General features: G+C 42.6%; 3 protein-coding genes across 3 annotated transcripts in view; 2 read left to right on the top strand and 1 right to left on the bottom strand.

The window, feature by feature from the left end:
* Positions 1 to 4292, top strand: part of clpb (caseinolytic mitochondrial matrix peptidase chaperone subunit B) — a 32938-nt gene extending 28646 nt beyond the window's left edge. The window contains exons 12-16 of the mRNA XM_036536983.1: positions 599 to 755; positions 1069 to 1142; positions 1224 to 1343; positions 2567 to 2671; positions 3066 to 4292. Coding sequence (XP_036392876.1) covers positions 599 to 755; positions 1069 to 1142; positions 1224 to 1343; positions 2567 to 2671; positions 3066 to 3302 — 693 coding nt within the window. The 3' untranslated portion in view covers positions 3303 to 4292. The remainder of the gene's footprint in view (positions 1 to 598; positions 756 to 1068; positions 1143 to 1223; positions 1344 to 2566; positions 2672 to 3065) is intronic.
* A 9737-nt stretch (positions 4293 to 14029) lies between these two features.
* Positions 14030 to 16512, top strand: phox2a (paired like homeobox 2A). The gene is made up of 3 exons (XM_036537820.1): positions 14030 to 14252; positions 15621 to 15808; positions 16036 to 16512. The coding sequence occupies exons 1-3, from the start codon at positions 14030 to 14032 to the stop codon at positions 16510 to 16512; spliced, it is 888 nt and encodes a 295-aa protein (XP_036393713.1).
* Positions 16513 to 20986: 4474 nt separating this feature from the next.
* The window catches only part of inppl1a (inositol polyphosphate phosphatase-like 1a), a 37486-nt gene continuing 35073 nt past the window's right edge, over positions 20987 to 23399 (bottom strand). Inside the window, exons 25-27 of the mRNA XM_036536678.1 lie at positions 22620 to 23391; positions 21523 to 21659; positions 20987 to 21186 (exon numbers count right to left, since the gene is read on the bottom strand). Coding sequence (XP_036392571.1) covers positions 21078 to 21186; positions 21523 to 21659; positions 22620 to 23391 — 1018 coding nt within the window. The 3' untranslated portion in view covers positions 20987 to 21077. The remainder of the gene's footprint in view (positions 21187 to 21522; positions 21660 to 22619; positions 23392 to 23399) is intronic.

Genomic DNA, 23399 nt, shown 5'->3' on the forward strand with positions numbered 1-23399 from the left:
GTGTGTGTGTGTGTGTGTGTGTGTGTGTGTGTGTGTGTGTGTGTGTGTGTGTGGATCTTAAAAGTTCCCTGGCAACGGGAAATCAATAGGCCAGGGAACAGTTAGAGGCCCAGGCCAACAGAGCTGTGGGTCTCCACCAATCACAGGCAGCCAGGGAGTGCACCTCTGAGAGCAGTGACTGCATTCCCCGTTACGATACAGAGCACAGCTTTATACAGGGGCAGCATGCAGGGCTGTCTGTGGGATTCTTAAACTCACCTTAAAATATGCTGTCAAATATACAGGACCAAGTGTGTCTCAGCTGCGAGTGGAAAAACGTATACAAGCGTTCCTCAGGTTTAGTTCTCTTTTGAGTCGGACATTGGACCCCATTGTATATGGATATTAGCTTAAATTTGTGACATTCAGAGTGCATGTGTGCATACACACAATAGTGCTTTCATTTGTGCCTGTGTATGTTAATGCACTTGTATCTATACCTATACATTTGTATCTATTCCTGCACACATTTCTTATCATACACAGTTTGAAAATGGAAAAATTACAAAATGTTGTAGGAAACCTCATTTCCTTGGCTTGGCTCTGTTTGGCCCCACAGGGGAGGCTCACGGACGGAAAGGGCAAGACCATCGAATGCAAAGATGCCATCTTCATCATGACGTCCAATGTGGCGAGTGACGAAATTGCCCATCATGCACTGCAGCTGCGGCAGGAAGCACAGGAGCAGAGCCGGAGACGGCTGGCAGAGAATCTGAGTGAGCAGAGACATAGAGCAGCAGAGAGAATGTTTACCGCAGTCCAAGATTACCTCCCAGCTGCAATCAGTTCACACACACTGCCGGCCTTGTTGGAGCTCATGTTTCATGTCTGCTGGCAGCTGCTTTCAGGCCAATAACTGCTGGCAGCTTATTGTCTCACCGACATCTGTAAGGCTGACACCAGTTGTTAATGACATTTTGCATATAGTACTTTAATTACATTAAATCATTGAATTTGTTGCAAACCCTGAGCTCACTATTCCTACTGTATAACTGAGTAATAACCCTCTCTGTGTTTCTCCTCATGCAGAGGATGTGCAGACAAGTGACAAAATCACCATTTCGAAGCAGTTTAAGGAGGACGTAATTCGACCCATTCTGAAGGTACCCCCACTCCCAGCACATTTCACCTGTCGATTCCCCTACATGGGCTGGCAGGGGGAAACATATATTCTGTGTTCTCAGGCGCAGTTCAGGAGGGACGAGTTTCTCGGTCGGATCAACGAGATTGTGTACTTCCTGCCTTTCTGTCGCTCTGAGCTCATCCAGCTGGTCAGCAAGGAGCTAAACTTCTGGGCCAAGAAGGTAGGCCGTGGTGTCCCTTCCCGCGATAACCACGCACACTGACACCTTATTCATACTCATCCTTCTGCTTATTCTTTAATGACAAAGTACTTGTCCAGTGGTACCTGCATTTTATTTGTCAGACATTTCTATAGCTGAGCTCTTTGTGTGAAAGTCTGCCACCATTAGGCTGCCCCTGTCTGCACTGACCTACACAGCTGGCAGATGGCTTTGCTCATCTGTGTCTGACATGTAGCTTCAAGTACTGAGTAAGAAGAGCTGAGCATAAAAACGTAGACAGATGCATACTTCTTTTTGTGAAGCACGTAGACAGACAGAAAGAAATGAAGAAAGATGAGAAATGAGAAAAAGATAATTGAAAACATAATTGTCTTCATTGGGGTAGTCTGTCCTGAGGTAGAATCCCTGGGGAGAGTACAGTAAGTAGGCAGTCCACAAGAACAATACTGAGCAACAGTACCTGCCAGTCTTCAAAAACACATGTGCAAAAGAGTGTGGTACCGTCTGAGAGAGAAAGTTCACTTTTCTTATAAAAATACTAGATTCTGAGGTTAAAAGGCTGTGTGAAGGGGAACTGTACGCGAGAGGATTGCTGTGTGTTTACAGTGCGACCGCTCCCTCCTCCGCTGTCGCAGCCGTGAGCCGCCCAGGCCAGGGGCTGCTGACATTATGGCCCGCTGCGTGGAGCGCATTTAGATCAATAACGGATCGCCTGCTCCGACAACCAAATCAAATTAGAGAGCTTAACGTCTTGGGCTTTCATACATATTTAAATATTAATGTAACTTCATTTTTTTTGTCGGGTTGCACTGTCTTGGGAGCTCATTGACAGGCAGCTGTGTGTAGGTCCAGTGGCTGACTCATCTCTGATTGTTGTGCCTATGTGCTGATATAGATGCAAATATATATATATATATATATATATATACACACACACACACACAGACACACACACAAAGCAATCGTACCCCCACAGTGACCTAGATTTATAATAAAATTCTGATTAATTGCAGTGAGATAAAAAGCAAATTTAACACAATTGAAAATACAAATCAATAAGGATTCCACCAATTCTCAGGTGTTAACCAGCACCTGTTTTGCTATACATGGTAATTAGGATACAAGCATAAGCATAAGAAATATCAGAATGGTACTTTACACAGGCAGTGCTGTTTGACTGTCTTTGATCGCCTCTTTCCCCGCCCCTTTTCCTCACCCTGCAGGCTAAGCAGAGGCACAACATCACCCTGCTGTGGGACCGTCCCGTGTTGGACCTGCTCGCCGGGGGTTACAACCTGCACTACGGCGCACGCTCCATCAAACATGAGGTATGTCCAGCCATCCAGCCGCCCAGTGTGGGGCAGAGGGTTGTTGTGTGGGCAGACTGTCTATTTCCTTTTTTTCTTTTGTTGACTTCCATGTAGGCATTTCTAGTTCTTTTATTTTGACATCCTTATCTCCGTTGTCTCTCGTATCTGTTTGGGGCTTAAAGTAGCCATTCAGTGTTGCAACACTGTGCCTCCAAAGTCTGTGCAGAACCTCCTGGCCGTGATCCCGCTGGTCCGTTCGCAGCACACCGCTTCCCAGAATCTCACTCCCTGGGACTCACAGATGATTGCTGCAGCGCACGTCTAAAGCGATTGTCTCTGTGGCACAGGAGAAGCAGTACTTGGTAAACCAGCTGATGAATTAGTTGATTGGTTGCTTGTCTTTGTGGCGCAGGTGGAGCGGCGTGTGGTAAACCAGCTGGCTGCGGCCTATGAGCAAGAGCTTCTTCCTAAGGGCTGCACTCTGCGTCTCTCTGTGGATGCTGGGGCCGACCTCGAGGGCCAGGAAGGCCAGGCTGAGGGCAGGGGGACGCCCAGCCTCCGCCTGGATATAGTGGGAGCGGACAGCTCCTCCCGTAAGCTGGACATCCAGCCCCCTCTCAACCCAGAGGAGATGGCCCACTTTCACTGACCACACCAAAAGTCAAAGGGCATCCTAAGCATATAGCCATTCAGCCTAACAGTAACCCCCAGCAGGGAACTGTGTCCTAACGCCCCAGCCAGCCACTGCCACATCTCAATGCCATCTCTGATCCAGAGGACAGTGCCATATAAATGTCTGTGGTCTCATTTTTGGTGCAAATGGTAAAATAACGAAGCTTCGGTCTTATCAGATCCCTCCCAGATGCACACCCAAGTGTACTCTTACGCTGTGTCTTTACGAAGCAGAATGCCATAAACCAAGTGCATTGCTTCATTTTGCCTCCCCAGCAGCCCACAGCATGTCTCGTCTCATTCTGGTACCTGCAGTAGACATGATCCACACTCTCTGATGCTGTGAAAGCTACAGTCTGGAGGAACAAATGCAATAGATCAACAGCTATTATGTTTTTGCTACTTAGAAAAAAAAAGTATATGTTTATGGATATATAGATGTAGAGCCACAATGGTAGATACCCAGTAGTATTGCAGAGTGTTCGAAAGGTTGCTTAGAGGAGTGAAAAGCTTGAGACGAAGGTACTAGAGTTAAGTGTTGTAGGGACACATAGTCAGTTTTGTCTACATAAGAAACACCAGCAGGTGCAAGTTAAGTTTAAAATGTGAAGCGTGAAGAATTAGTTTATTTACACATACATTTTTGTCAACAACAAAAATATTATAATGATTTTGATATAAAAATGCTACACAGAACCTGTAGAATAAATAAATGATTAATGGTAAAAATATACACTCAGCCTTTATGTCTAAATGTTACAAGGTTGTACAGTAGCATTTGTGTTGTGCAGAAAGGGGTAGGAACACAGTAAAAGTGGAAAAAGAATATAATATAAAAACGGAGTTTATTGTACTTATTTATATATTTGACACATCGCATGTTGACCATGTAAAAGAAATAAAGAAATAATGTTGTGGAAACATTTTGCCACCTTGTATCCACACAGTGAAATAAACCACAAACCAAAGCAGCTTAAGTCTCTGATTTTCTGATTTGTTTCATGGGCAAGGCTTTGTGTCCAAAGATCCCTGGTTTTAATCTGTATGCCTGTGTGGCATACTGTGCGGAGGGAATACGTGCAGCAGGAATGCGGGGCAGAATGTGCGACGTGTGTTTGGGAAGGGGGGGGGGGGGGGGGGGGCAGTGGAGCAGGAAGGGGGGCGGGCGGGAATGCAGGAGGAGCATTCCTCTCTTTCTCAGCATCATTCCATACAAATGTAGAACACACTGTCTTCCTGTGGGGAGGAATTAGCATGGGGGAAAAAAAGAGCTGCATTCCCTTCTGCCTCCTGCAGCCTGCCTGGACCTCCCAGCTACTGACACACACACAGTCACCCGCAGACACACACATGCTTGCTGACGTAGCGTTGCGGACAGTTTGGAAGGACATGACGTGGACACCGTAAACTGCTGTGCAACACAGTAACAGCATGGAAAATGTACTTATATTACACCCCACAGGAACATACTCGTGCAGCGCCTGAAAACAATTAATTTGTCTAGATAACACTGGTATGTTGAATGCTGTTGAGTCTTGGCAATTTACTTCAGATATGAATTAAACATGAATTTGTTTGTATATTTAGTTTGTGATTAACATATGTACCTGAGTTGACTTTCTCTGGCTCCTGAAATTACTGATATTCTGTCAGAATGCTATCTGAATGCTAGAGAGAGATACTTGGTATTTGTCCTTCTCTAAAAGGGGAAGGATGATCTTTACATGGGGGCCATAGTGATTCTATAAATTTCATTCCATCTCAGGCCTTTTTGGGATGTGGAAGGACTACATCATCTTCACCACTGGCTTCACTGCTTAAACCTGGTCTAAGTATGTTTTGTTTTGTTTTGTTCTATGAGTGCATTGTGAAAATGGGTATTATTTTTGTTGTTGTTTTGTCTTATTTTTTTTTTATTCTTATTCCTGAGTGCGTCTCCTCAACATGGCCCTCCTGATCTGCTGTTGTGGTCAGGTAGGGTCAGCCCCCCAAACACCTACCATCATCATCCTGACTTAATCAGTCGCTCTTCTCCATGCTCTCTGATAAGGTGATCAGTTCAGAGAACTGAAGAACTTGCTCAACAAATGCTCACAAAAGAGCACTATCAGTATTTCAGAATTATGGGAGTATCAGAATTATGGAAAGACAGACATTAGCTCTGAACAGGGATATATCAATAAATATAAATAAATACTGCCAGACAAACTGGTCTTTAAAGTAATGTGTAAGCCTGGAGGAAATACTGTAAACCAGAAGTATATAACCACGGTTCAAAGGCATGTGGCATTTCTTGGTTTCCTTTCCTCTGCAAGGGTTGCTGTATGTAATTCATTTCTTATGAAACCAAATGCAGGTTTTCAAGGTGTTGGTTGCTGATTTAACAGTAAGTCTCTTCCTGAAGGGTGTTTCTTCACAATGATGAAAATTGCCTGCCCCTACTTTACTACATGTTATGTAAGGGTTGCATCTTTTTAAAAACTGTCTGTCCTTTCATCAACCTCCAGTATTAACAGGGTTAAAGACAACTTATATAAGTGCACGTCCTATTCGAGATGTGGCGCAGAAGGAGGGTGGGGGTTATTCCAAAGAGCCTTGCCTCTCACGCTATTTATATTCCATGCAATTTTGGTGATTGAATTGCGAGCGAGTGAACTGAAAACAAACCTGCACCCGAGAGGAGACCCGCTGCATTGTTTACTGTGGGAGAGAGTGCCAGGGTGGGCATATGATGTTACTCATATTGCGTTACTAGGAAAATGTCATTCCAGTAATGAAAGTAAATAGTGAATTAAGTTATTGTGAGAGTGAGAAGGGCTTCATTAGGAGAGGCTGTCAGCAACGGGTTTAGCAGTTTGCTAAGACAATACGCTCTGCCACCCCTGTTCCCTCCCCCAGCATAACCTAGTCCCTCCTCTTCAGTGTGGGCAGAAAAATGGCGCTGACACGCACACACATAGGTGCTTTGCTGATGTTGAGTGCAGCGACAGATGTTTTCAAGATTACAGGGAAAACCAATATCAAGTAGTTTATGTCAACTACCAAGTCTGCTGTTGACTTGTTGTACAGATTGGCACATTTGTGGATATTTTAAATAGCTTTGATGAGTGAAATCCACAGCACAAGTAAAATCTTCTTTTTTTATTATTAGTAGTAGTTGCAGTGGCAATGATTTACAACATCATTATTATTAGCAGCAGGCCTAGTAGCAGTAATAGTAGTAACAGCAGTATCTTATAAATAAGAATAACCATTCAGGTTCCTGGCTGTGTTGTATTATGTAAACCACTGCTTATGGGTGATTAAATCAATGTCTCTGCCAGTCTGATCGTTATCTGTTTTTATCTCTTTATATATCTCATAAAGCATGATGTATATATATCATGCCTTATGCTCTGTGTCTCTTCCCTCTCCCTTCCGTCTGTTTTCGGTATGCCTGAGTTTGCAAAACCTCACCTACTTCTGGCTTACATATTAGTAGGCTATGCATCTGCAATCTTATTCTGTAGAATTCTTAAACTTCACAGATATACCACCATTCCAGTTCTCACGTTCACACGTACCTACACATCTCAGCACCATAGAAATCTGCTTTTTGTCATTATTCCAAGTAGCGAACACTCAGCGGTCTTCGACGTGCATTACTGTGACAGCCATACTATTATTCCGGCCTGTATGTATGCTCCTATTATCATATGTGTCTACACTTTTAACAAGATATTTTCATACGTGTTCTGTTCTGTTCTTCTTCCACTCTGGTCCCATAGGGCCGGGGGCGGGGGAGGAGAAATCGATTAACCATTACTGTCCTGCTCTTTAGAGGTGAAATTGCATTGCTGCGTATAGAGGCGAGGACAAAAAAAGATTTCAGCAAATTAAGGTCTCGCGACTCTTTCGGGGTATATTTGACATTCTCTTGCCGTTCTGAAACCATTAAGGCGGGTGCTCTTTACTCTGCCTATATCCATGGCTCCGTTCATTACCTGCCGAATGGCATCTCTTTGCACCCGGGGGTGAGGTGAAGGGGGGCTCTGTACGATTCATATGTTGCACATAACATAGGAAAGGAACAAAAGAGGTATTTTAGAGGATACGCACGCTACGCATAGGTAGGCAAAATTCAAGGATCTGTTTGCTTGTTTATTTTGAAAAGCATAAAGGAAAATATTAAGTGATCACAGGTATAATAATTCAAATGAAGATGCCTTCAGAACAAGATGCTCCTTGTCATTGTAGTGACAGCTAACAAGGGAGCCAGAACAGAGCCGAGATAAAAAAACGAACGCGTTTAGGAATTAGCTGGTTGACAGACTTGTACAATTACGGCATGGACCAACCTGTTAGTTAAAAAAAGAAAGGACCCCAACAAGCCGTCCTCTTTTTTAGAATAAAAAAATCCATTCTCCCTAATTCAAATCTTGCTCTGGGACAGCTCGCGTGGCAGATTGCTGCCTAATTAGTTTAGAGGAAACTTAATTCAATTAACTTTCCACAACTCCAGCGCCCCGCCAGTTGGGCCTGCCTTTCAAAGAGTGGGTCCAGATCCTCTGATCTAATTATCGTGTTTGGAGAAGCTGCTGTTTTTCTGCTGGAGTATTTTAGGTTTTACAGCTGGGAAGAGGGGGTGGAAATGGTTCTGAAACAGATTCTCTCGGGACTGCTGCTGCTGCTGTTCTTCTCAGAGTTCCCTTTTTAAAGCTTTTAAATTTTAGCCAATTCAATCGTTTGTTTTCTCGGATGGCTGTATTGCATGCAAAATACGCCATAGGTGCTCAAGCGTTTAATTTTGAAGACATAAAATACTGTTGTACAGAATACACACGAAATAGCGTACACTTTAAAATGTCAGAGGTCCTATTCGTGTACACCGAGAATGGGGGAAATACAATGACTGGCGTCATAATAGCACAGAATAGGCCTATCTCAGCATAAAAAACCATGGAACGAGTTATTTGAATTTACACCTTTTTTCAACACATTTTCAAGATGCGTGCTGATGATTTTGCAGGATGTCGGCTAAATTGGAAAAAAAAACTGTCAATTTTTATTGAAAATATAGTATCGAATGAGCTAGGCTACGCAATTTATTTTTGGGTTAGGCCAACTTTTGACAAGATTGTCTGTAATTTTATCTGAAATTAAAACAAGTTTGACCTTTCCGAAGTCTGCCTACGATCAGTTTTGACGTAGTCCATCCGTTAAAAAATGATTGTCGTTGTCTGTGTTAGCAAGATTAGGCTACTGGCGGTTTTGCAAAAAGAGCGGAGTGCTCCGCAATTCGGCAAAGCTGAAAATGTCAAAGGGGGAAAAGTCCATCTGCGTTTGTGTCAGGGACTGTGTTTGCTGGAAAAGTTATACTGTTTCGAAACTCAGAGAAAAGAGCAGCGACCTTTACTCGTGTTGAACACCGTACCAACGGGTGACCTAATCCCTTCAAAGAGAGAGTACCATCAGACTTTCAAATCCACTGCCGCCCGAGTGTTTGTCTTGAAAATGGGTCTTAATCCAGGCTAATTCTCTCGCGCAGGGGAACTGAAAGAATATGGGGTTTTAACTTGGAGTTTAAAATTCATTGGCGATTAACGGAAACATTACTGGAAACCATTCTAATTCATGGTATTCGTGTAAATAGAGGCGGGAACAAAAGTCACGAGAGCCTCCTCGAGACAGAAGATTGACAGCCCAGTCTTTAACTGAGAATAAAAATCTGGATTTGCGTAATTCCTTTAGTTTCAAAAGCATGAAACGAATACTTCAGAAGTATCGTTCTATATTTATTAGTGATCGTATTTGCAAATATGCTATGCGCATTCTTATTTGGAATAAATCTTTGGCATTATTTTAATTTGGCCTATGCAATTTATCAATATTTCAATTGCACACGAAATATTTTTACTTGCCCATCCATATGATTTTTTTTTCCACGAAAACAAGACTCCTCCCAAAGGAGTAATTAAATTTTGTTTAGTTTTCTCTCTCTTTTTTCATCCTAGTGACATTAATCGTTTCCGATCGTCCACCCATTAAAAAGAGGTCCGTCTCACAAGCGACTCCTACCCGGGATGGAAATGCATAGGAGGGGTGACAGAACTATGACCGATCGCTTGTGAATGCAGATTGCCCTAATGAAGCGGTAGGGTAGGGGAGCGGGGGAAGATGGATGAGACGGAGCAAGCAGTGCTGTGACGGATAGATGGAAAGGGGTAATGGAAGTAAGCATGAGGGATCAGAAATGGATGAGGCAGCAACAACCTGGGTTCAAAGAATGGATGTTGTGGGGCTAAAGCTGGTTTCTGTCCCGGGGGTATGGATCTGTATAGAGATAACTGCGAGGAGGACTGTAACGCGTTTAGGCGACATACAGAACTACCGCTGAAGGAAAGAGGACAACGGATCGGTCATAGAATGAAAGTTCAATATCCTCTAATATCAGGGTAATGTCGTATTTGGGAAGACAATCAGCGATTATCGAAAGCAATATCATTAGTACCAAACTTTGCAATGAGACAAAAAAGTGTACATATGGACCTACCCAAATCTTTACCCCCAAATTTCAATGTTACTTTGTCTATTCCTTTTCTCCATTCACAAAGTTACTGTTTCTAGCGATAGCCTCACACGTAGTCCTAAAATAAGACTGTTTCTCGCAAAATGAGACTATATTAGGCCTGGTTATCAAATTTAAAATAAAGATTAGGCTACATTTATTAAACAAATCCCTTATATTTCTTACATATTTGTATTCTAGTGTACATTTAATCTCCGATTTTATTCTGTAGCATTGTTTAACTTTACTAAAACAATTGATGATCTGACGCTGATAAATTCTGAGGACAAATAACACGGTCGGTTATGGGATCAAGACTTTGTTTTTCAGTCTTGCTCATTCTTATTTGTGTTTTTTTTTCTGCATGTGCCAATAGCCCATACATTTTACATAGAGGACGAGGCCATACGTGAATCTTACATGTCACTTACAGAACTCCCAAGAATATGCCATCACAAATCTTGAATCTCTGTCCATTGCCGCTGTCCAATGCCAAGGTGCTGAAAGAGTAATTTATCCTCTTTCGTGTGCTGGTGGATTAAATATGTCCTTTCATTGCGATCCAAAAGAAGTGACAAGATAATCGACATAAAAATGTCTACAAAATATGTTTTAATATCTCCATACTGATTTCAATACTATTGATTGCAATAAGCTGCCAGCAATTAAACATATAATGATTAAACAGTCGTCGATTTCACGGGATAAATAGTAATGAACCAGAATATAGGCCAAATGAATTCAGTCTTTCTTATTTTGAGAAACGGTCCTGTTTATGTCAGAATAAATAGCCCTGTATTATAAGTTGTCAATTGTATTTTTACCTGCGAATCGAATCATGCTGGAAATCAAATAAGATAGTAATAAAACAAAGAAAGCGAACACGTACACTTAAAATTATCAACAGCACATTATTCATTCGTTTTAATTAATTGTAGGCTAAATGTATAATTTGTCTTCATTGTGTTGTTAATATAAGGATATAAGACAATCTGTTCGGAAGTTTCAGTTTGAATTCCGACATGTATCCAGATTTTCGGTTGTTATGTATATATTTTAAGCATTATTAAGATCTTTGAAATTGATGAGAAAGAAGAGTTCGAAAACCTTATTCCTCCTATAGCCAACTCATATCAATTTTTCCTCTAATACACGCGGGGGGTCGCGCTGACTGCATGTAAGAACAGATCCTCTCCATTCTCATCATGAGCCAAAATAACCATGCTCGTTCGTTTAACGCTTTGTAATAATACCTACACTTTGCGATTTTTGCCAATAAATATGAAGTTGATCATGTAATGGTGATTTTTGTCTCTGTGTCAATCCACACACTCATTTGCACTCCAAAAAGTCCTAACCATTAAACAAATTAACACCCCTCAACTCATTTTTTGTCTCGTCAAAATTTTCGCGTTACATATCAACATACATGCACGCATGCATACGCATATTTAAGTATAGGCAATAAAAGTAGTGTTGAGATATTCCAAGGGGGATAATATTTGTAGGGTTTATTTTCTCGGTGATGTTGGAATATGTCGAGATTAACTTTACAGTTTGTAACGTCTCCGAAATTTCTGTTGACACAAAGCTGAGCAACATGACTTGTTGCTATTCAGAACATAATTTGCGGCGCTATAGCACGCAATCTTAAATATATAACAGTGCTACATATTTTGGAAATAAAGTGAAATAATGTATACATGTGATATATTTCTTGATGGATTGAGTCTGATAGGTTGAGGGGGTCTCTTTGGTTTGCCGGCTATTCAATCTCGAATTATCCAAATTCGCCGTGACAAACCTGCTGGAGGCAGCCCGTGTCTAACCTGGTTACGACCAAAGAGGCATACAGATCTATGACTGGTTCCAGTGCTTTTAAAAAGAGAAAAACGAGGGGAAAACAATGGAGCGGGATCGAAACGAGGACCTGATTGAGACAAGGACTCCCTTTGCCCCGTGTGCAGTGAACACCATAGCATCAAATTAGGCTCCGGCGCGTTCCAGTTTGGCTCGAGGAAGAAAACGCAGATTGAGTTAAGGAGAGATGGACATCATGAGAACGATGAGCGGAACGAGGATTCCGTGTCCCTGCTATTTGCCTTTGAACAACAAGTTTACCAATAAATTTAGGCCATTGGTAATAGATGTAATTAAGCAGGTGATATTGTTTCATCACTTATAAATAACTAGGCTACATCGCTCCATTTTGAAGAATGTTTGATATTTTTATAAAAGTTAATTGAACTGTATGTCTGTTCAAGTGCACTTTAGAATGTCATTTAATTTTTTCTGAATAAAGTAAAAAGAGAACTTTACCTGATCTTTAAAAAACATTCGTTTACGCCTCAAAGCGTGTCATGTGCAACAGGTATTCTCATGAAATTTAAAGATGATATATAAAACTACACTGAATTAATTTTTAAAAAAGTGTTTATTGAATGAAACATGGGCTACTTCCATTTTTAAATAAAAAACGTCTCTGTACAACATTATTTATTATGCATTATTTATGATGTATGTATTTTCAGTCATTCCACATTAAAAATAATATCTTATGATAATGATCATTTAAAATTCGATTCGTAATACTCAAGCAATTGCCATAAATGCATTTATTTTATTTTGAAGAGTATATGAGATAGAGCTCTGATGATTTCTTGCAGTTTTCGGAACAAGGGAACTGTTATGTGCTAGCCTATTGAAAGAAATAATTAATGGTAATTACGGTGCCTGAAGAATTGTACCACATTGTACCAACTCTATCCGGTTTCATACTGTAACACACAAGTCCGCAAACACTGCACTGAACAAGAATTAAGATAACTGAGATGTATTACGGGTTAAATTGTGTTCAGAATTAACTCGTCTGTTAAACAATATTAATGCGATAAAAAGCACATTCGACGCCTCATCGTTGTTTTAGTACAACGCCATTTCATTGAATTATTCCGAACGAAAACACACAGTCCCGTCAATTAATTTCGTATGCTTTCAATTAATTTGGTTAATTTAACAAGCGCAAGATATTATGCACTTTCCGCAACATAAAATCCTCTAAATAATTATGCAAATTAAAAGGTGAATATCTTTACATCCAGGAGCGCAGCCCATCTTGGAGTGTCTGGACACTTTGTTTGCGTATTTAGATTATCTCCAAATTACTTATTTAGCATACCGATCACCCATTACCTCATACACCAGCAAAGAGCAAAAGCAAAAGCGGTAACAGGGGGTTTATGTCGTTTTAACGAAGACTGGGTGGGCTTCCTTCTTTTCCTTTACACCATGAAACTGTTATTGCCTGAGGGGCGATTAAATGTGTTCGTATCACATTCGATGATATTGAACAACAATTTAAACCAATTTACCGACGTCATTGCTTTTATGGCAGGTGGGATACACCGAATATCACGTTTTAAAATGTGCTATTTCGATAGCGATTCCTTCAACAGGTTTTGACTTCGCCAAAGAAGCACCTTAAACCAGCAGGCGACAGCAAGTTAAAACGTAGGAAAATATGAAGTCCGGATCTGCAAGGTTGACTTGAATGGAAAATGTGACTTTGCGAATTTATCCATGTAGCCTATCCCGTGCAAAAAGTCAGAAAATACGTTTCATTATAGATATTATTATATCAAACGTCCCATGCAGATGTTTGGCTGAAAGGGTTAATGGTGAATTAGTAATGCATGAGAAGTGGGAGGGGGCTGTCCACTAGTGATGCCCCCCAATAGACTAGGGAGATATTGTCATGTAAAGAGACCACCGCCTCGCTATTGTCTCCTCGACTGCCAAGTTTATTATAAACACACCACGAGCCGCTCAGGCGGAGCAGTGCGCTCTCTAACAGAACTCGAGATAGCGGCGAGCAGTCAGGGACCGGAGCGCGACGGACGTGGATGCGTGAAGCGCAAGAGAAAAAGGGTTTGCACAACGGGGAGAAGAGAGCAAGTACTGTCAGAACAGAAAGGCTGAGGAAAAGCATTAACTGAGCAACGTGGACGCTACCGAAGACGACAGACCAGTTCAGGGGTCTTAGCAATTAATAAAAGTTGGACTATCCCTTTACGCCCTGATTTCGCCCCTTCTTTGCGTGTTCAAGAGATTTTCGCCCACTGAAAAGCTCGCTTGAGAGTTCGCTTTGCCGTCTCTCCATGTACAAAATGGATTACTCTTACCTGAACACCTATGACTCTTGCATGGCTGCGATGGAAGCGTCGGCCTATGCGGACTTCAACTCGTGCAGTCAAGCCAACACTTTTCAATACAACCCCATCCGGACCAGTTTCGGGGCCAACCCAGGCTGCCCTCCGCTCAGCACGGGTAGCTGCACGCTCGGCGCATTGCGAGACCACCAACCTGCTCCGTACTCCACAGGTAAACCCTTGAATTTCTCTAATCTTAATTAAATAATGGGATCTAATTAGGCTATCGGGCGTACATTTCGCCTCTATTAGTTACAGAAATCTTCTACTCAAAGATGAACCTGTAGTCGCAATTATAGTTGAGTAAAGTGATATGTCATTATTTCATGCACCAATAGCTATCAAGCCAAAATTAAGATCCTCGTGATTCCAAGAGATAATGTAAAACCGCTTTATATTTGTATGTTTATCAAGACCACTGTGAGATAAAATCAGCAAGCTGGATTTATTAAACGTCAAATCACAAACATATTGAGCGCACCATGTGGCTAACGTATAGATCACCTTCAACTCCAATCGTTCAAAACACAAAATGTTCCATTTTGGAAAAAAAATGTGCCTATTTGTACCACAGCTAAATGGTTTACTTGCACTTCATCCAAAATGATTTCATGTGCTTAATTTTATCATAATTTGGTTTAGACTAATATGAACACAGAGAGATCATTTTATTATTATAGTGAATAATGTTATGCATTAATCTCTGAATATAGACAAAAGTGTAGGGGGTCAACGTAACCCAAATGTCAAGAGATGGAAAATGCCATTTGCGGGACACTTTGATCAATCCCCATCCAGTTTGATACATTTCTGTGTTGTGTTGAATTAGAACTGTGATATATATCCACAGTTCTCTGCAGTTCTGAACTACCACTGGGATTGAAATTAAACTTTATTATTGCACATATTTAACACATCTGGTTCTTCACGTTTTACGATTGGAAATTATTCCCATTCGTCTTCTAAGCATTATAGGATCCTAATGTACACAAGCAATTTCCTTAAAATAACTAATAATATTTCTACCTGTTGTGCTTGATATTTCTCTGACATACAAATATTTATTCGAGTACAAAGTGAACGTGTTTCACAATCATACCGAGACAGTTTCAATTATCCACTTTGTCGTCATTTTACGAATTCATCATTTTAATCTTAACCAATGTTTATCTTGAAAACAAATTTGAGACATTCCTTATATTTATTTATGTTAGCGCAATGTGCAATGTGTCGTGCCAACACTAGGTAAAAACGATTTGGTTGCATTTCATTTTTGTTTGTTTTATTGTTGCATTTTTTAGGTTAGGAGTGAAATTATGGGTTAAATGAAATAGAATGAAATTATTATTTTCATCAGTTTTTTTACGGAGTCCACGACAAAACTCATTATTGCGAATATATATTTCAATGAATAATTATAATAAGCAGGCTGCCAAAATTAGTATTATTCACCGATTAGATTCTTTCATCGCCAACAAAGTTGCAGGATTTTTTTTTGTTCGTGACACATTTCATATTGTATCGTCATTTTCTTTTTCAGTGCCCTACAAATTCTTCTCCGACCCGTCGGGGCTGAACGAAAAGCGCAAGCAGAGACGCATACGGACGACGTTCACGAGCTCGCAGCTGAAGGAGCTGGAGAGAGTGTTCGCGGAGACGCATTATCCGGATATCTATACGAGAGAAGAACTTGCGCTCAAGATCGACCTCACTGAGGCCAGAGTCCAGGTGAGCTACCAAGGGAAAGAGAATGTCAAGCAAAGCGTCAGCAAAAAGAAAAAAAAATCATCGCTATTTTATTTGAACTTGCTGATCAACATCAAACAAGTCTTCAGTACTCTGTATTCTTCTGAAATTCATTTTAAACGTAAAAAAATAAGTATATTAGACGACAATGTAAATTTGTAACAATGTGGTGCTTGCTAATAATTAGCCCTGTTGGGATTTTTTTGCAGGTTTGGTTCCAGAACAGACGTGCCAAGTTCCGCAAGCAGGAGCGTGCGGCCAACTCCAAGGGAGGCAATGGCACCGCGGGCAGCAACGGCAACGCTAACGCCAAGAAAGGCGAGGCCAGGTCCTCATCGGAAGACGACGAGTCCAAAGAGTCCACCTGCAGCCCCACGCCGGACAGCACGGCATCCCTCCCCAGCTCGGGCAACATGGGCAGCCCCGGCAGCAGCCTCAGCCCCAGCCCCGTCTCCGCAGCAGGGGCCGGCTTCGTCAACACCTCCTCCTCCTCTGTGCACCAGGGGCTCAAGACCCCCAGCTGGCCCAGCCTCGGCTCCGCCGGCGCCGGGATAACTCCCGCCGGGCCCCAGGGCTCTGACCTGCTCAAGGCCTGGCAGCCTGCGGACAGTATGGCCGGACCCTTCGCCGGGGTGCTGTCCAGCTTCCATCGGAAACCCAACGCCCTCAAGACAAACCTGTTCTAGAACTCCTCCCCTCTTGAGCTGGACTCCCTTCTATTTATTACCATATGGACTCAAAAGTGACAGGTGTGGGGCATGCGTGGGCCTGTGTACGTGTGTTAGGGGTTTGTCATGTAAGCATCTCCACCCATGCGCCCGTGTTGTGTAACTTCACCAAGCTACGGTATACGCTACGGAACCACACAGACGCTATAGGTCTGACCTCCGTTTCCTACCTGTTCGGTTACTTTTTAAATAGGGTGAGACTGCCAGGGAAATACTGGTCGAGCTGCTTGTTACACAGCCATGAACCACAAGACACTGATTGGGCACTTACACTGCAGCTTAGAAGGACTGACCCCCCTATTCATTCATTTTCATTTGAATTTCAATTGCTGCAAAATGAACAAAATAGGTCTTGAGAGAGAGAGAGAGAGAGCGAAAAAGCAAATCTTATTGTTACTAGCAAGCACAACTTCCCTTTGTAATACAGAGCTGGAAAAAAAAATCCTCAAATCCAATTACCTGATTTGCTGTTTTTTTTTTTTTGGCTACATATTAACATAGCATCCATCAGCCTGCAGCTTTTCCCTCTCCGCTTAAAGCCAGTGGCTGCTTCCTTGCTTTCTTCCCGCAGGAGTGTCGATCACGAAACCCACCTCCAACTCAGCCAAGCTCCTCCTGTTAGCTGTAGCGAGCTCAGTGTCTGCAGTCACTGCTGGCTTTCAGTAGTTAGTAGAGTTTGCTGTAATAACTTACGAACACCAGGATTTTCTAAAGCAATAATCCAAGAGGATGTTACAGCAGGACCTATGACTGGTGGTTGCTGCACCGTTAGCCACTAGTGCAGTGATGGAAGCCAACCTGGCCTTTTTCTATTGTTGACTGCTCACAGCTCTTCCTCCATTTCACAAAACAGCAGCACAGTGTCATTTTTACACTACTGCCATATGGAGACGAACCACTACCTGTCTCCCATTTTACAATTTCATTTAATAAGCTATACCTGTACGTGACCAAAAAAAAAATAATAATATAGTAATCCAATAGTGTATAATTTATTGAACTAAAAACAAAAAAATAATATGTGTGACCTTTAGCCATGGTCATGTTTTTTAAGATAGTTATAAAATATTGTAACATGAAAATAATTTGTAAATATAATATAAATATTGGGGTAGTGTGTTTTTTTATGTTGCAGAGATGATTCTGACATTCCAAAGACCACACAATTCACGTCCACAGTACAGAAGATGACGATGGCTGGGTTCCACCTGCCTGTATTATTATCCACTACTGTCCCAGTAGACCTCCCTCTATGTGTAAGCCTTTCTATACTGTGTGAACACAATGTTTGTATTCGGTCTTAGAGGACAAAGTACACATGTATAGCACTAGTATGTAACATTATAGGAAAAGTCTTTCCTCTGAACACTGCCTCTATCCAATTCAGACTTGTGTCTCATGAAAGCTGGCATTGCTGATTTTACTTCCTGGTTAAGAACAAGCCACTTTCTCCCTCCAGATAAAAATATAGTGAGAAATACTTTAGACTACTTAGAAGGTGGCACTTAGACCACAAACCAGGTTTTCCAAAATTCACAAACCCCTTTCATGAAGCGACTACGCAGCTAAGTGGGCTTCTCAAATGGCCTACAGGTGAAACATACACGCTCTTACCCTAAGTGTCACATCTGTCAACTTCTGCTCTACCATTTTCATTTGTTACAAGAGTGATATTGGTATCTGTGTATCTCATATGAGTTTGGGTGTTTGAGGAGGGCAATGGACTGTGGCTAAACTGAGCTTCTCTAGTGTCAACTATACAAACTACTAAATTTTAGTGATTGGCGTGATAATGCTAAGTGATGTCACACTGAGTGCTGCTCTAAGGTACTGCTGGTCTCAATGATGGTGTACATGTTCCTAGTTTGATTGGTTCCCATTGGTGTAAAGAAGGGTCTAAACTAGCCAAGTATACTCTGCATAGAAATCTCTATAGCTGCTAATGGTCTCACACCAATTCGAGGAAAACAAAAACAGCTATTCACATGCTCTGTCACTGTAGATTTTTTTGTAATGTACTGTATGATGAATGTTACATTATTATAAAATATTAAACCACTCGTCCTTTTGTTTGTGTAATTCTTTTCTCCACAATTACACAGAAAAAATATGCATTCCAAATATAATTGGTTAATTAGGGTGAGTGTACTCTAAGAGACACTTTGACGATTTTATTAGTCATGCAGTAGCTGTTCTGAAATGGCTTACAGTCATTCACCCCACTCCAGCTTACTCTCAAGAAATCAAACTTTATTCTAATCATTTTGGAATCCATCGGTCATACTCAGCATGGAAATGTTAGCAATTAGTTTTTATTTGTTGAAAAAATGTCTTTAAGAGTCAACTTGAAATATTAACTTAGGAATACAACATAACATTGTTAAGAAGACAAACTGGCAGAATTTCAAGGTAGTCAAAACAAAAAAATCAAGATGCATATGACAGGTTTACAAGTTAAAAGATACATACAAAATCAGGAAACAGAACTTAACAAGAACATTTACTCTGACTGGAAGTACAAACTACAAAACCAATCCGCTCTACGGTACATGTTATATCTGGAATAAAGAATGTGCTGTACAATACCCAAAAAGAGGACACTGTCTTTCCAAGTTGCTGTTTTCGGCAGCGAACGAGCACACCATGACACACCAAACCACAGGGTTTGCATCGACGTAGTGGACAGAACCGGAGCTGACAAGGTAACACAGAGTGGCAGGACAGGTAATATTCAGTCTGCTCTGGATCCAGTAAAGGCCAGCACGCTGTTAACAGGTCACTGAAGAATAAAGTTCAACATGTGCTAATTGACGGGACTAGAACAGAACCTCACAGAGGAGAGTGACAACTCCTAAGGTCCACAGCATTACCGTGGGGAAAATGTGAGGGGAGCGAAACCCAAACTCTTCAATCCGAGTGTTTTAACACAGTTTTCTGAGCTGATTCAGACAGAGGTTCTGCCTATAGCTACTGAAGGCTACTGAAGGCACAGAGAGAGAGAGAGAGAGAGAGTGTGTGCGTGTGTGTGTGTGTGTGTGTGTTTGTGTGTGGTGTTTGGGTGGAGCAAAAGTAGGCACAAGCGAGGAGAGCCACTTTAATGGGAGTGCATTGAGTGTCTGGCATATACAGTACAGTAAACCAGTATGGCTACAGTACAGCTTCATATAGAGGGCACCACAGGGACCCGATACTTGCATCTGGGTGGTTGCTGCTGTCCATTTTGTGTGAAGTCCTGGTCTCGGGAAGCAGGACAGGGAGAACGTTGTCCATGCGCCCATCACTGTGCCATTACTTTGTTATCTTCAGTCGATCAGCCACATTCTCCTCTAGTTTCTTTTCCAATCATTAAATGACTGCAGCTACATTTAGACTGATTCAGTGGTGATTGTAATTAGCAACTAAAAATACTACACATATGTCCACCTGATGGTTAGCTCAGAGCAAACCTGGAAATCAATCTAACCTCAAAAAGAAAACTACTTCTATCACTAGCGGGATAAAACCTTGACCTAAATTTCCTTGTTTCTAAGATTGCGGACCTCTACATTTTCCCTCCTTAAATCCAGGTATACCAATACTATTGTTTTTACAGTGTCATGGATAATCGGTAACAGTTACCCCAACTGGTTAATTATCCCAATCTACAGCACCATCTGGTGGTGAAATGCATGAACAACATAGGCCAATTCTTCCATGAGGCTGAACTGTGTTTGAAACCATATTGTAAATGATCTGGAAATAACCACTTAAATACATTTTTTATCATATATGTTAATTAAAATGGAGACTAGGACAGCAGACAAGGGAGTGTGTGTTTTCAATTTGTGAGACAGGACAAATCAGACCCCCTAGTGTAGCAGGTCAGACATGACAGCACATGAACAATCAGCATTTCAAGAACAGAACAAAAAACTGAAAATATAATCCACAAAATTCAGTCATAATACACTCAGCTGAGCAGGTGAGAGTCTGGTCCTCTCAGATGCCTGGACAAACAGACAAATGCACACTCAACGCCATTCTCACAACCAGTGAGCAGTCAGTCAGTGCTGATTTGGTTTAAACCATTCCCTTTCCCTTTCCCTTTGAGAAATAACACATGCAATAAAATGTTAAAAACTGAAATAAAAATAAACTGAAAATATAACAAAAGGAGTCAATCACCTGCCTGAATTAAGGCAAGGAATGTTATACAGCTTTTGTCTAGAAACAGTTATCAAAGATGCAGGCTGAGGATGTCACATCCTGTTGTCAAGTTACGGCAACACAGACAGGTTTTCATCGGGGGTTTGTAGTGGCAAAAGAAGTTTCTCCGAAATATTCTTTTAAATAATGATGATAATTATATCAACAACAACAACAATAATAATATAATTGGTAATCAACTTAAAAAGTACTTTTAAAAAAAAGGGTTTTTGGACAGTAAAAGGTCCTTGGAAAAAAAAAAAAAGAGAAAAAAAAAAAAAACTACAGTGCAAATTCTGTGAGAAGGCACAGATTGGACCAGCTTGGCTTGACACGGCTCACTTTTGCTGTTGCTGTTGCTGCTGCTGCTTCAGGCTCTCTAGAAGGATCTTCTTGTGGGTGGGGTCGAGAACCCCCGCCTCTTCCAGGTCTTCCTCCGTGATGTCACTGCGGAGAGAGACCGATGGATGAAGACACAAACCCCCCTTTCACACGGGAAAACGCGGAACCCTGCCTGGAGTCACCTGAAGACCGCAAAAGCAGCTAGTTGAGGCTTGTGTGTGAGTGCAAACGAAGCCTGGCATCGACACAACCTTTGCCATTGTCTGAAAAGAGAACAAGGCCGGTTTTTTTGTTCACGTGGCCAGCGTCCTTGTTCCAGTGAAACACTGTGCATACTAAATACATTACAGCAACAAGTCTGGGTTGTTACCCCAGTGCTTGAGCAGAAAGAGCTGTGTGTGTGTGTATATGTGTGAGGGGCCTTATCTCCCTGGGCCTCACCTGAGGAACTCCAAATCGTCCCAGCCGTTGTGCAGCAGCCCCTCCTCATAGCGCTCCAGGCCTAGCCGTTGCAGCCACTCCCCGACGCTGGACTCCACAGAGAGGCTGGAGCTGCTGCTGCCTCCCTGCCACATGCCCTGGGACAGGAGACACACGCACAGGTCACACAGGCTGCCAACCTCCACTACGCTACATTATATCTCCGTAGCCCACTGCACTAACACAGAGCAGTGCTGTGCTACACAGTCAACACAGAGAGAGGTCTGTGCTGTGAACCAGCCAGCACAGACACACATGAACCGTGAGAACAGAATGTACTACAACCCACAGAGCATGGACAACACTACTTCATACAGGCCTTGTGTACAGCAAGATGGTAGTCCCAACAGGAGCTCTGGAGGTGTGCTCATTTAACTTGGACAGATACAGTTCTATTCTCTTCTGCTAGAAGTTGCTCTGGATAAGAGCATCGGCTAAATGAATGTAATCGAATGTAATGTAATGAACAAGGTTGGGTATCATTTGGGTTTTTTTCCGATACCGGTGCTGAAGTGATACTTTTAAAACGGTACTGGTGCCTAAACGGTGCCTGAACCTATACTTAAAAAAAAAAAGCACAAAACGTCGGTCAACGACATTAAAGAACAGGTTTTTTTTTTCTAAGGCAAATTTGAACTTGAAATTGAACAATGCATTATCTGTTAACAGTTTAAAGTATACTTAAATATATAAATATAAATAAATACAAAACACTTAAAAAATGTACATAACAAATTCACATAATAAATAAAACCTAACCCAACTACAATAATTTAACACTAAATAACAGTTACAGTACTGTAACGTCCATTTCAGGGCACCAGAGCAGAGGACTCAGGCATTTAAGTGGCACCGAAACGAGGGACTAAAATCTGCGTTGCAATTCGGTCTGGTAGATACCGGTCGTACAGGAACAAGTGCCATATTGGCACCGGGTTTCAGTACCCAACCCTAGTAATGAATGACATCCAGCCAACACCACACAGCCTGTACAGTGTGAGGACACAGCACATAGTCTAGGGACATATTTACTGGGGGGGAAGAGGGAGATTCCTCACCTCCTCTGGCAGGTCCTCCGCGATGCTCTCCTGGATGGAGCGAGGGGGGAAGGTGCAGCAGGCGTCCTGCAGCCCCAGGCCCCGAAGGTGGGGGGCGCCCATGCCCTTGTGCGGGATGGGGGGGTTCCTGTCCCGTCCTGGCTGGTACTCCACCTCGCTCAGCGTCTTCGCCATCTGCAGCACGGAGCAGGACTGGTCGTCCATGGCGGGGCTGGCCCCTCCTCTCCTGAAGGGGGCAGAGGGGGGGCTGAGAACGGGAGGGGGCTCCAGGCAGAAGGCCCCGCTGGCGCCGCCGGAGGCCGGGGGCAGGATCCCCGGGGAGTGCAGGGGCTTGGCTGGGATCTTGATGTCCGCCAGGTCAGGGTAGATGCTCCGGCTCTTGACGTCCTTGCCCGTGGCGTAGAAGGGGTTCTCCGTCATTTCGATGGCCCCCTTGGGGAGCGGAGGCGGGGGGAAGTCCGGGGGAGGACGGTTCAGTGTGGCACCGTGCGCCCCGGGGTTCCCGTCATCCTCCGAGGACCCCTCCTCGCTGACGGGGCGGGCCGGGCGTCCGCCGGTCTGCCTGCGCTGCTGGGCCGAGCTGCCCGAGGGGGGCTTGCTCTTACCCACAGGGGTCCCTTTTGTGGCGACGGGCGGGAGGGCGGAGCCAGGCAGCAGGTCAGTTGCCAGAGCAGCGGACTGATTAGGCACACCTTCTAGGATGTAGTAAGCTGGGTTGTTATAGCTGTTCTTGCAGCTGGAGGGGTCTCCTTCAACAGAGTCCTGCTTCGCCCTGAAACA

This window comes from Megalops cyprinoides, chromosome 9 (assembly GCF_013368585.1).
Source record: "Megalops cyprinoides isolate fMegCyp1 chromosome 9, fMegCyp1.pri, whole genome shotgun sequence".
Classification (NCBI taxonomy): domain Eukaryota; kingdom Metazoa; phylum Chordata; class Actinopteri; order Elopiformes; family Megalopidae; genus Megalops; species Megalops cyprinoides.

Coding starts and splice junctions, on each gene's coding strand:
- phox2a (XM_036537820.1), top strand. CDS start 14,030: ATGTACAAAATGGATTACTCTTACCTGAACACCTATGACTCTTGCATG. Junction 14,253..15,620: donor ACCTGCTCCGTACTCCACAG/GTAAACCCTTGA, acceptor TTTCTTTTTCAG/TGCCCTACAAATTCTTCTCC. Junction 15,809..16,035: donor TCACTGAGGCCAGAGTCCAG/GTGAGCTACCAA, acceptor ATTTTTTTGCAG/GTTTGGTTCCAGAACAGACG.